Genomic DNA, 13,525 nt, shown 5'->3' on the forward strand with positions numbered 1-13,525 from the left:
GGAAAGCCTTCATTAAAGGCATATGCTCTGCTTCCAAAACGAGTCCTTTCAAAAGATTAGCTACAGTGACGGGAGTAATTGTATTAGCTAGACAATAAATAGTGATGGTTTTCATTTTAAACTACCTAATACCCTATCACTTAAGCAGGAAATGAGCACTACAGAAGGCTAGGTGTCTGGAAAATGCGTTTTCTACAAGGAAAAAAAATCTTAATATTTTTTCATTAATCTCAAATCAACCAGGTGTTACAGAAGTGAGCAGTGGCTAAATCCTAGGAAATCGAATTGAATAATTTCCTAGCAATCACCAGAAGGAAAAAATAAAACATGTAAACACAGAACCTTTCTGGTAAACAACAGTATGTCTTGGGAAATCCAAAGGGGAGAAATTTCAACGAGGACTGCCCCGCCACCGTGACACCCGGTGTCAGGAGGCCGATCAGGCGGCCCCCGGGGCTGGGCCCCAGCGGCTGGCAACACAGTCACGGTGGTTATTGATTTTCGGGCTTCTCTTGCACTGAGCAACGACTGTGTTCCCAGGAACCGCCGGTTTCCCTTCCCAGCTCTGGCAGGGGCAGAAAACTACCTAGGGTCAGGGCAGCCACATTCTGCTGAGGGTGTGTGTGTGCCTCGGAATCAACAAGGCCAGTGTGGGAGTCTGCCCCTAAGAAGCATGCACCCCAGGGTGACACGGGGGTAGGCAGGCACTGAGGAAGGACCCGGTGTGAGTCAGGACAGAGCAACATCGGTGCAGAGAACTGAAAAATCTACAACGCAGCCGGGCCGGGCGGCGCTAGACCATGAAGCGGTGCTCCTTCCCGTCGTGCGCCATGAGGATGACGTTGCGGTTGGAGGTCCAGATGAGCCGGGCCAGTTTGAGGGCGTTGTGGGAGCCGGGGGATGCCGGCTGCACGGGAGGCACCTGGTAGGTTTTAATGCAGCGCAGCTGAGGGGCCGAGTTCAGCATGCCAATGCTTCCCAACAGCGACGTGTTCATCTGCGGGGACAGGGCACAGGAGAGCACAGGTGTCACTTCAAGGACCATTCCCTGTCCAAGGGGACTAGTTCCCTCTCTTCTGGCCACTCTCTCCTCCATCGCGGGTACTCATGTTCACCTGAGTTACTACTCTTAACCTCCAAAAGGCTCCTTTGAAATGAATTTGCTATTGTTCTGATGCTGTTACTGTAAACGTGTAAATCTAGAGAAACTTTGTGGGTAGAACCGGATAGGACAGTCTATGGACCCTTAGGAAGGGGGTTAAAGTACAGCTGCTGATAAAACACTCTCTTTAGACAATATTTGGCAATCGTGGGTATCTAAAACTGCAGACCTTTGTGTTCTTTGACAGTAGTGCTAATGGCATTCCCTGAGGGACGAGTCAATACCGGAAGACAAGTTTTAGGGTTTATAATTAGTTCAAGAAAATGAAGCCAAGTTAAGCTGGAGATAGAGGACCGGATCAAAGCGTGAAACCTAACCACTGCCCATTGCCACCAGCACCTTTACCCCACACCTGCTTTTTGAAAGCAGACTTTGGAAAGTGCTCGATTATTTGAAGGGAGAAACAAGGCTCAATTTCACCTCATTGCTGCTAACCCTGCTATGTATTTTCTATAATTTATTGACAGTGCCTTTATCAGTTGGTGATTTCTGCTTTTTTCTCAATTTTACTTAAGTTGTAGTTTTCTTTCTTTCTTTCTTTCTTTCTTTCTTTCTTTCTTTCTTTCTTTTTTTTTGTGGTACTAGAGATGGAACCCTGGGGCCTTTTACCTCCGAGCTATACCCTCAGCCCTATTTTTATTCTTTATTTTGAAACAGGGTCTCACTGCGTTGCAGAGGGTCTCACTAAAGCAGCTGAGGCTGTCTGAGAACCGCGATCCTCGTGTCTCAGTCTCCCAAATGCTGGGATGACCAGCATGCGCCACCACGCCCGGCTCAAGTTGTAGTTTTCTCAATCCATTCACTTAAGTGGAGAGTAGCATGGGGATTCTGAATCATGAACGGCTCTGCGTTCAGGCCAAAGTGCTGACACGGAAGAGCAGTGAGCTATGCAAATGAATTGTTTTTGGAGCAACTGGGTCTGAAGGTTTCTTTAGCTACTAAATATTACTTAAAATGTTTCCAACAGGCACCATTTGTGCTATCGCAAATAACATGGCAGCCGGGCATGGTGGCACACGCTTGTCATCCCAGAACTTGGGAGGCTGAGACAGGAGGATCGCAGGTTCTCGGCCAGCCTCAGCTACTTAGTGAGGCCCTCAGCAACTTAGTGAGAGACCCCGTTTCAAAACAAAGAATAAAAAAATAGAGCTGGCGGTGTAGCCTGGAGGTCAGATGTCCCCGCGATCCATCCCCAGTACTGAAATAAATACATAAATAAATAGCGTGGTAAGAATACTGAAAATCAGGAAAAGAGCCTCAGAAATGGTATTTTTTCCCCTTTCACTCATTTTCATTTCCAGTTCTTCTCGCCAACAAAGTCTCTCTCTCCTTGCCAGGACAGGAGGAGTGGGGGTAAAGCGCGGCGATGACGACCCGGCGCGTTGCAATGGCTGGTACGTGTGACCGGGCAACTCCTAGGACATTCAAGACGCGTTACCGCCGGCCTCATTCTCCGCATTCGGATCAGCACGAAATACAAGCTGCTCCTTCTCCCGGCCCCTCTCAGCAGCAGGACGGTGCCAGAGGGCGTAAATCATGGCATCTCTAGCAGAGTGCGCGCGGGCTCCGCTGACATTTTCACAATTTAAATCATCTTGAGTAATAACCCTTTTAAGATGACTAATGTTACTGATTTTCCTGCATTAATAATAGTGCCGAACACAACAGCGAGGTGAAAAAAAAATCACTAGTGTACGAGGTCACATTTTAAAACCAAATGTATGGTTATGGTTAACTCTTTCTGTTAAAGTTCAGCGGGCATACAGGTGATGCCACACCATCATCCTTCCAAGCTTCCTTTCCTCCCTTCCCCCCCTCCCCCCAAAAAAAATTCCATAAAAGAGAAAACGCAATGCTTTAGTGCCTGCTGGAGGGTCCCAAATAGTTTAAATATAAATAATGTGGAGCTTGATTTGCTAGTTCTCCTTTCCGTGAAAAGTAACAGCATGTAATTTAGTTCTCTTACAGAACAGATCCAAACGATACAGAAAATTGCTGGTTAAAATCAACGGGTGTCAGCCAGGCGTGGTGGTGCACGCTTGTAATCCCGGCATTTGAGGCTGAGGCAGGAGGATTGTGGTTCGCGGACAGCATCAGCTACTTAGGTCATTTGCTACTCAGTGAGACCCTGTTTCAAAATAAAAAGTAAAACATAAAAAAAATAGGGCTGGGGGGGGTGTAGCTCAGAGGTAGAATGCCCTTGGGTTTCATCCCCAGTACTGCAAAGAACCACCACCACCAAACAAACAGAAAACCCCACGCATACTGAGTTTGTAAAAAATCTGATTTCTCAGTTTTTAAATACCTACAAAGTATTTTTCAGTCTTTATGGATTTTTGAGGAAAGTATATATGAAGCTTGATTTCTGCTGATTTATTTTTATTCAAAACGTAAAGGGTATAGAATATGCTCAGATATTTCCCTAGTTTTCGTTCTTTTCCTTGAAATCCAGGCTTGTAAAAGAAATCGGTTGAGGAATAAAAAAGGAGAGGAAGAACGTACTGTCTGGGAATGCTATGGATGGAAAGAAAAAGCCATTATCCTAATCTGGCTTCCCTGTAGAACAATGTATTCCACACGTCCAGACTCCCGCACGGCTTCCCCTGCGTCACCCCTACTCTCACACATGCCTTTGGTAGTGCGGAGCAGCCTTTCTGTCTCAGGACAGGGCTCTGGGAAATTCTGCAAGGTACAAACTGTTAACAGTGTGGAAGGATGAAGACCCACACGCTTATTACATTTCTTTGGTTCTCAGACTATCCTTTCCCTATGACCTCGTCAAGTGAGGGATGGCTGTCAGGTAGCAAGGGTGAGTATTAATTTTTCCAATAAGCTTAGTCAAAGGACCCTACTGCAACAGTTAACCAGTCTGTTGGTCCATGTAATATTTTTCTGATTGGCGACTGGCTACAAACTATGCTAAAGTAAGAGTATCTTAAACTTGGAATGAGTAAAAACTACATAAAATTACATGATTTGGTAATATTACTTTTTTTCCTGATTGCAAAGATTATAAATAATAGAAATACAAAAAAAAAAAAAGAAAGAGAGAAAGCAAGCAAGCAAAAAAGCAAGTAAAAGTCCCCTGAAGCTGGGCGTGGTGGTGCACACTTGTAATCCCAGCATTTGGGAGGCTGAGATGGGAGGATTCGGGTTCAGGGCCAGCCTCAGCTACTTAGTGAGGCCCTCTGCAATTTAGTGAGACCCTGTTTCAAAATAAAGAATAAAAATAGGCTGGGGGATGTAGCTCAGAGGCAGAATGCCCCTGGGTACCATAACCAGTACAGAAAAAGAAAAAAAAAAAAAGTCCTCTGAAATCTCACTTCCCAGAAACAATCACTTAGCATTTTATAAGCAGCCTTCCAGATTTAGATGTGTATACACATAAGGAGAAGCAGATTTACGGGATTTTACATAAACAAGCTCATATTAAAAGCTAGTTTTGCAATCTGCTTTCTCATTCAAGAAAATGTTGAGAGCAATCTTTGCATGTTAATGATTATAGATTTACACCATTCTTTTTAAATAGTTGGGTAGCATTCTATTGTATGATGGGGTAAATAAAAATAAATGAAACCAATATCCATCTAACCTATTATGGCATTTCTGAAAGAGCATATTTATTTCTTGGACGGTGATAGTAAAATGTAGGTAAGAAAATTACAAATGTATTTCATTACCAAATTCCCCATGCTCAAATACATGGCAGATACATGGAAGTGAATTATTCAAATTGTAGGAATGTAATATTGAAGAATCGAAGGGTTTGAAAGATTGCCAAATTACATTATTAGATAGTTGAGTATATAAAGTTACTAAAATACAACTTTGGCTTTTCTTTTCCCTTCAAAAACATGCTTCACAAAACTAGGTCTGTGAAGATTATTTTCAGAACACAGAAACACATGAGTATCTAATTCATCAAAACAGGAAATGTTTCAATGCTTTTCTCAATATAAATAATGCTGCACACAAGCTTTTTACTAAGTCTCACTTGAATAATTATCCAACCAATATTTCTCATTAACACTCGTTTCTCAGCAAAGATTTTAATAGTTGATAGCTTTAGCAAGGCTCTGTATTAATAAGACTTCATTAAGTTTTCAAAATATATTACAGTACACTTACTGGAATAATATAAAAGTATTCTCATACATCATTAGAACTAAACAACATGTATCTAAATAAATCAGCCAAGCCGTCTGGGGAGAGCAGTGGTGGCTCCCACACTGCTTCGTGGATTCTCTTTCATTCAAACAAAAGACCACCACGCTTCTGGAAGAGTCTCATTGCATTTTCTCAATATAGCTGAAATGATCCGTTCCTGTGCCTTCCATTTAAATTTTAGGACCGAGTTGGGTCTAATTCAGGCGTCTGAGGAATGAGCTCCACCTTGCCTTCTTGCTTTATTTTTAGAGGCAAGAGAGACCTGGGCGTGCAAGGGGCTCTGATGCTCTGCCTGGCATTTTGGGTGACACACAGTATCCTTGGACCAAGTGAACTGGGGGTCCAAGGAAACGTGGGCACCCCCCATGCACAGAGCCACACGCACAGGGACATAGGCCTAAGTGTGTTTGACAAAGCCCAGAGACAACAGCAGGTGCTGAGGAGAGAGGCCAGAAGAGGAAAAGATTGCTATTAAAAAAGATAACATCCAAAGGATGATCTTGACCCCTACGGTGAGGAAGGGTGCTAACCACAATCCCAACGACGTGCTGGGCAGAGATTTTGAGAGAAAGAGGAAAATTCTCAAGGAAAAGATGAACAAACACATCCAAAAAAAAAGAAAAGAAAAAAAAAAGAAAAAAAAAACCTTAAAGATCTAGGAAAAGGGAAGACAAAAATTTACCATTTAGAAAATTCATGAAAATACTGGGAAAAAAGAGTCAAATTTGGCTAGTTTTGCAGGTAGCCCTTTACATAAAATATTTTCTCAGCAGGATATAAGTTGGACAAAAAACAAACAAACAAACAAACAAACAAACAAACAAAAAACCGAAGAGGTTTAGTATGTGTATTCCCAAGAAAAAAAGCATGGCTGGCACATACAGTCCCCTGAAATTGAGACTGTGGCTTGTCTCTGTGCCCAAGGGACAAGCCAGGACCCAATTCATGGCCACCCGGGCGATGTTGAATATGTGTAGCTTTAAGACAAGTACTCCTCCAAGATTCTAAGAGAACAGGAAATTAAGGAAAATTTTTTAATCAAAGTACATTTGGCATAATGGTATAGAGACAATTGTGTGCTAGACATGAACAGAAAAAAAAAAAAAACATCAGTACTTTTTTTTTTTTTTTCAGTACTGGTGATTAAATCCAGGGGCAGTCTACCTCTGAGCTATACCCCCAGCCCTATTTTCTTTTTCTTCTTCTTTCCCTTCCCCTTCCCCTTCCCCTTCCCCTCCTTCTCCTTCTCCTTCTCCTTCTCCTTCTCCTTCTCCTTCTCCTTCTCCTTCTTCTTCATTTATTTTTGCAGTACTGGGGATGGAATCCAGGGCATTCTACCTCTGAGCTATACCCCCAGCCCTAATTTTTATTCTTTATTTTTTGAAACAGGGTCTCACTGAGTTGCAAGGACCTCACTAAGTAGCTGATTTAGTCTTCATTTTTGAAACAGGGTTTCATTGTGTTTTGGAGGGACTCACTAAGTACCTGAGGTTGGCTGCAAGCCTGCAATCCTCCTATCTCAGCCTCCCAAGTACTAGGATTACAATTGTGTGCCACCATGCCTGGCTAGTGCATAAATTTTGAAAGATCGACTGTTTTAAGAGTCCAGTTAATGAACCCCTCATGGACTCACAGCGGGATCCCAGCAGAATGCCAACATTTCCTGTGAATACCCACTGGAAAAGATGAGACCGGGTGTGGTCTCTGATGGAAAGAGTTTAATAGGAGCTAATTAAAATGCTGGAGATATATTCTAGAAGAAAGGATAATGAGAAAATAAACTGGAAAACTAAATTAGATAAAAAGTAGAAAAAGTCCATGACAGATTTGGAAGTTGTCACGCTTTAATAGCATGCTGTTAATTAAGCAATTTATTGTATCCGTTTTACATTTTATTAGCTATTGATTTTTTAAAACCAGTGTCAAGTTTTGCTGAAGACTTCCTTGTTTGAACTTGTATTTTCTTTTTTTTAGCTTTCAAGGCAACACAGTGAACCTTATAAAACATCCTTGCATTCTAGAAAAGTAAAGTGATGACACAGTTTTAAATGAACTCTTTGGGGGGGGCATAATGATAATTTTTTATTTTGCAATTGTCAAGACTAAAAGAGTAAGGTAATTAAAAAGAGGGGTTGCAATTACGCACCAAGGATGAAACACATTCTATTGTAAAAACCAGTTGCTAGAAATTATTATTCACTTTAATCAGAATTAAACACAGGCATTCTTATGAACTGCCAGAAAAAAAGATACCCGGGTTTAAACAAATGCTTTGAAGAGTTTGGGGATTAAAAGCATCTTGTTGAGCCGGGTGTGGGGTACAGGCCTGTGACTCCAGTCCTTGGGAGGCTGAGACAGGAGCACTGGGTTCGAAGCCAGCCCCAGTAGGTCAGTGAGGCTCACACCAACTTAGAGAGACCCTGTTTCTAAATAAAAAATAAAATAGGGCTCAGAGGTAGAACACCTCTGGGTTCGATAACCAGGACACCCACTCAAAAATAAATAAATAAATAAATAAATAAATAAATAAATAAATAGCTGGGCGTACTGGCGCATGCCTGTAATCCCTGTGCTTGGGAGGCTGAGACAGGAGGATCGCACAGGTTCGAAGCCAGCCTAAGCGACTTAGTGAGGCTCTCAGCAACTTAGTGAGACCCTATTTCCAAATAAAATATAAAATAGGTCTGGGAGTATAGCTCAGAGGTAGAAAGCCTCTGGGTTCCATCCCCAGTACCACACACAAAAAAAATAATAAAAATAATATGCCAGGTGTGGTGGCGTATGCTTGTAATCCCTGCGCTTGGGAGGCGGAGACAGGAGGATCGCGCAGGTTCGAAGCCAGCCTGGCTGGCTTAAGAGACCCTATTTCTAAATAAAAATATAAAATAGGTCTGGGAGTGTAGCCCAGAGGTAGAAGGGTTTCCAGGAACCCCAGTACCACCAAAAATGAATGAATGAATGAATAAATAAATAAATAAATAAATAAAAGCAAGCTAGGTGTGGTGGCACATGCGTGTAATCCTAGTACTTGGGAGGCTGAGACAGGAGGATCGCAGGTTCACGGCCAGCCTCAGCTATTTAGTGAGGCCTCTGCAACTTAGTTAGAGTCTGTTCCAAAATAAAGAATAAAAAATAGGGCTGGAGGTATAGCTCGGAGGTAGAATGCCTCTGGGTTCAACCCTAGTACCGCAATAAACAAACAAACAAACAAAAGCGTTTCGTAGGAAGTTCATAATGTGAACTAAAATGAGAATTTAAAGAACACACGAAGTGAACACAGGAATATACCTTACTGTTCATGCCTTGCTAGAGCTGCAGACCCGAGGGGCTTGTCAGGATGCCTTGTGTACATGAACCACCTGAGCAAGGCTTCCCCGGCGGGTCCTCTCAGGCTGGCCCTCACTGCTGAGTGCACCCGAGCTCTCCACCTGGCCCTTCCTCAGCATCCCCATGGCCCCTGGCACCGCTTTCTCGGGAGGGAGAGCCTTCCCACCACCTGGTTCTCGGGCTCGCCTCTGCACTGTGATTGCTCGTGGCTTGAACTGTGTCTCCTTCATACTGCAAGTCCTAAGAGCAGATGTCCCTCCCTCCAGCCTGCTGTCTTCTCCCACCCTGATGCTGGGACCCAGCACTTGATCAGAAATCAGTAAACACTTGATACATGTTGAAGGGAGGGAGGAAGGACGAGAAGGAGGGCTTGTAGATAAACTCCATGGGAAGACTTTTTCACAAAACCCAGCATGCAATATATACTTCAAGACCCCACAGCATCTGGTCTCACCTGCCAGAAAGAGATGTGGCTGTCAGTGTTTGAGTAGGTGGCAAGATAGCGTCCATCAGGAGCAAAGGCCACTGCAGTGATTGGTCCCTTGTGTCCATGGATCGTCTGCAATAAAATTCACAGGTGATGAGTGGCATGCATAGAACTATTACAGGTCCACATGCAAATGCATTTAGTGGCCAGCAAGTTATGTCACAGATACTACATACTGGGCTGTCCTCTGTTTACAAAATTGGGCTAGAAAAATAAGACAAGGAACCGGAGTTCTCTCAATACATGTCCAAGGACTTCAACCTTGTTCTGAGGAATGTTTTCTAGTAGAGAGGACAGTCTGAGCCTAAAGGAAAAGAATATTCCCATGGGCAAATCAAGATCTTAACACATTTATGCCTGTTAGAGAGAATAATTATGCAATTAATTAGAAAGGTAAGAAACCAGGCACCAAAATTGCCCAGGAACCTTACTTACCTGGAGTGAAAAACAGTAAAAGCTGTGTCATAATACCCCTGTTCTACAAGAAGTTAGGCTATATTTTCAAATCCTTAATAGTCAGATGTTTTTAATGTTTTATACTTGATTCTCTACCAATAACACCATGTATAAATGCAAATAACTGCAATTAGTAAACATATATACATGCACATGTTGGGGGTCTGGGCACACACATAAATCAAACACTATTAAAAACAAGTTAACAGGGATAGTTTTGAACCTTTGCCAATAGCTCTCATTGATTTAACCATGAATAATAAAAAGGAAGTTGTATTTTAGACTAGGTCTTTGATGAAAGGTCCTTACTAATAAAAAAATATATTGAAATCTAATGACATTAATACTTACCTAAAACAGTGTATAGTAAGCAAATTAACATAATATTATATTAATCTCCCTACATTCAACTGTTAAAAACCATACCTCTACTGCCTATATGCAGTCTGGCTTACAAACTGTCGGTTGGTTTCTTTGTCTAGAAAGGAATGGGGACTTGTGTGCCCATAAGCTGAGACACTATCAGGAGGGCTTGTTTTCATCTGTAATTTCTGATGAAGAATTATGAAACCAAGTCTCAGTGGAGTACCAGGCTCATTATGTGATTTAGGCCATATATGCTGGAAATTTCTGTAGGAATTTTGTATAAGTCATGTCTGAAGACCAAAATGAGAAAGAGAAGGGAGGAGAGAGGGACGGAGACAAAGGCACACTCCTCAATGCCCTTGGCAACTTGTTCTTTCCTGTCTTTTGACTTCCAAGGCTCTGTGAGATTCAAAATAATTGCTGTCTTTCAGCAACACCTAATGAGCCAGGTGTCGTGGTACATGCCTGTAATCCCAGTACTTGGCAGCCTGACAGAGGATCACAGGTTTGAAGCCAGCCTCAGCAACTTAGTAAGATCCTGTTTCAAAATAAAAAATAAATAGGGCTGAGGGTGTAGCTTAGAGGTAGACCTTGGTTCATTCCCCAGTACAAAAGGAGAAAGGAGGAGGAAGAGGAGGAGGAGGAAGAGGAGGAGGAGGAGGAATGTTATACTGGTAATCTAGACCTAGGCTCTGGGCAGGATGAAGGCATTGGTGTGAGTCACATGGTCTGGGTTTGCATTTGGTTTTGATACTTATTAACTGGAACTAAGGTCATGTTATTTAAGGTACTTAATTCCAAAGTATCCATGACATATAGGGACGATGATAATTATGATTATATGTATCTCAAAAAGCCTGTGAAAATTAAATGAGATTATACATAGCACTCTGCCCAATGTATGGTGCAAAATAAGTATTCAATAAATACTGTTGATATATTTATTTCTTCTACTTGCTTAAAAATGAGCAAGTATAAGCAATCCCATAACTCAGTTACTCAGATATATTGTTTAATGTACCCTACCCCAATAAAAAAGCATGAACCATTTGTCCCCAAATTAGCAACACACAGTATACATACCAGGTTGCTTAGAAATTGACTTCAAACTGTGATGTTCTATTAAACACATATGGTAACTATCCATGGTGCTGACCTACCAATATGCTAAAATAAACAACAGGCTATCCTGCTGAATAGCTACTCAAGAAACTAGCTTCACTTGAACTAGAATGAAAATTATTCTAGGCAGGGAGGGAAGGCTTCAACCAATTAAATAGGAAACACTGGCTATTTCACTTACCAGACCAGTTCAGTATATTCATTGGGAAAACATTTTTTTGTTTTTTAAAATCAATACTCAGCTCTGTAAAAAAAAAAATATGGAATTTCCTTGGGCCAATTTTAATCAAGATTTTGGTTATTTAAAGTTGTTTAAGTGAGCCTTGATTTATAACTGGGGTTGTAAAGTGAAGTCTCTTAGGCTGAAACCAGATTGCAGGTATATTTGGTTTCACTTTCAAAAATGTTCAATTTTTTTGGTATGCCCATATTTCTAAGATTCCTAGCCTCCCCCGGAAACCTGGAAGACTTGGCAACCCCAGGCCTTTGTTCACGGGTGTCAGCGTGACACAGGTCTGAGTGGAGGTGGACACATGGCCTCGTGTTTGCTCTTCACTACATGAGTCCAACACGAGAGATCTGTGTACCAGATGGGCTGCTCTCCTGCCTGGGCCCCCGCGACATTGAACATAACCCCTTCCATTACAAATATCTGACTTACAAGTTTCTTGTAGGCTCTGAGATCCCAATATCTATCTAAGATTGTGAGCAGGTCAAAGTACTTCTAAGAAAATCAGATTGGCCCTTCTTGAAAGCCCTCCAAGCCCAATCCTGGAGATTTCTAAATAGAATGCAAGGCCTCCCTCCTTCAGATTAGCATCCTTCTCAGTCTGTAATCAGAATGTACGTCATATCATTGGAGGATACAGCCAGCGGTGACCGAACTAGAAACCCAAGACTCAAGATGTTGTAATATGGGGCAATGGATGTTGTAGGTGCCCAACGGACAAGAGACCTTTCTGTACAGCTGCCTAAGGTGGCCCTGTTGTGAGAGAGGGAAACCAGACACACTGGCACCACATTCACTCCTTCAGAACAATCTTTGCTAATTATCTCATACTATGCCTTTGCTTTTTATAGGCTGGACACTTGAAGAATACTCCCATGTCAGCTGAGGACACTGCTCACTAGAGTCTCTAAGAGCATAAGATCCTGTGAAATATATTCATTCTGGAATTTTCTGCCAGGAGATGGTTTCTCTTTCGAGATAAATTGTATCGCTCTACTCTATCATGTAGCAATAACTACATAATCGAATGCATGCTTGCTTTTTTCTGCTAGGAACCTCAGAACTAAATTTATGTTCATTCTAGTAATACATGCTTTCTACTCCTTTTGCTAATCACTGTCATGTTTTCATCTGTTGTTGTTGAAGTCTAGTTATATTCCAGGTTTGATTTAATATGTTTTTTTTAAATTTGCTTTGGACAAAGGGGGATTACACTTTAGATCAGAGGAACATGCACATACATGATAAGATGCTGCTGATGCCCCAGAGTCCTTTTAAATCAACCCAAGGAACGGGGGATAGAATCCCAGGACTTGGGAGGCTGAGCCAGGAGGATTGCAGACAGGATTCAAGGACAGCCTCAGCAATGTAGCGAGACTCAGCAAACTGGCAAGACCCTGTTCAAAACAAAAAATAAAACAAAATAAAGAGGGCTGGTAGTGTGGCGGTGTAGCTCACAGGTAGGACGCCCCTGGGTTTAATCCCTACTACCACCAAAAAGAAAAAAAGAAAAAAAAGGCAAGTCAACCTAAAGAAAACCTACAGAACACTGACTGCAGCGGACAGACCCGTTGTCTCCTAAGAAGCAAGTACCGCTCTTGGAAGCACTGGGGATGGTTAGTCCGTCCGGCGAGTTCAGTGCCATCCCGGCCTGAGGTGCTTCAGCCCTTCCCGCGATGGAAATGCTACCGTGGTCTTTTGGGTAGACTCAGAGCTTCAAAAATCTGTGCAGGCACCACCTGAACTGACTTTAACCTCTGCTCTAGCTTTAAACGCACAGCAGCTCCACGATCCCGGCAGACTTCCAAGTACCTTGCGATGAGGCAGACCCAGTGGTTTGGGGCTCACACACTAGACCCTAAAGGCCATTTTCAAAATGACGGGTTTCAAAATAAGAGGTTTGCTAGACTTCTTCTGTGCGAATGGGTATAATGTCTTTATTATATTTTGAGTCCAAAGAATTTCTGTCTTAGAAAGACAGAGATAGACTAGAAAGAAATTAATCTAATTCAGAAAGTGCTATGAACAATAAGAGAAATCAAGCAATTATTCCTAGCGGGAGACAGAGTGCTGAACTGTTCAACACCCCACGACCCCTTGTCTAATGAAAAGAAAGGATCTTAGAGGCAAGATTAATGATGGCAGCACTCACACTCCAGTTTTTAACAGATACTTCCGTCGTGCTCTGCAAAGAAATGCAATTAACCCT

General features: G+C 42.3%; 1 protein-coding gene across 2 annotated transcripts in view; it reads right to left on the minus strand.

Annotated features, from left to right (window-relative positions):
- Positions 1-793: 793 nt before the first annotated feature.
- The window catches only part of WDR7 (WD repeat domain 7), a gene marked incomplete at both ends in the record, with an annotated part of 323,548 nt that continues 310,816 nt past the window's right edge, over positions 794-13,525 (minus strand). For both annotated transcript variants that reach the window (XM_080714515.1, XM_080714514.1), the window contains 2 exons: positions 794-997; positions 9,111-9,215. In XM_080714515.1, the coding sequence (XP_080570641.1) occupies positions 794-997; positions 9,111-9,215 (309 nt within the window). The remainder of the gene's footprint in view (positions 998-9,110; positions 9,216-13,525) is intronic.

The sequence above is a fragment of the Muscardinus avellanarius genome (genome assembly GCF_963383645.1).
Source record: "Muscardinus avellanarius genome assembly, chromosome: 17".
Taxonomy (NCBI): Eukaryota; Metazoa; Chordata; class Mammalia; order Rodentia; family Gliridae; genus Muscardinus; species Muscardinus avellanarius.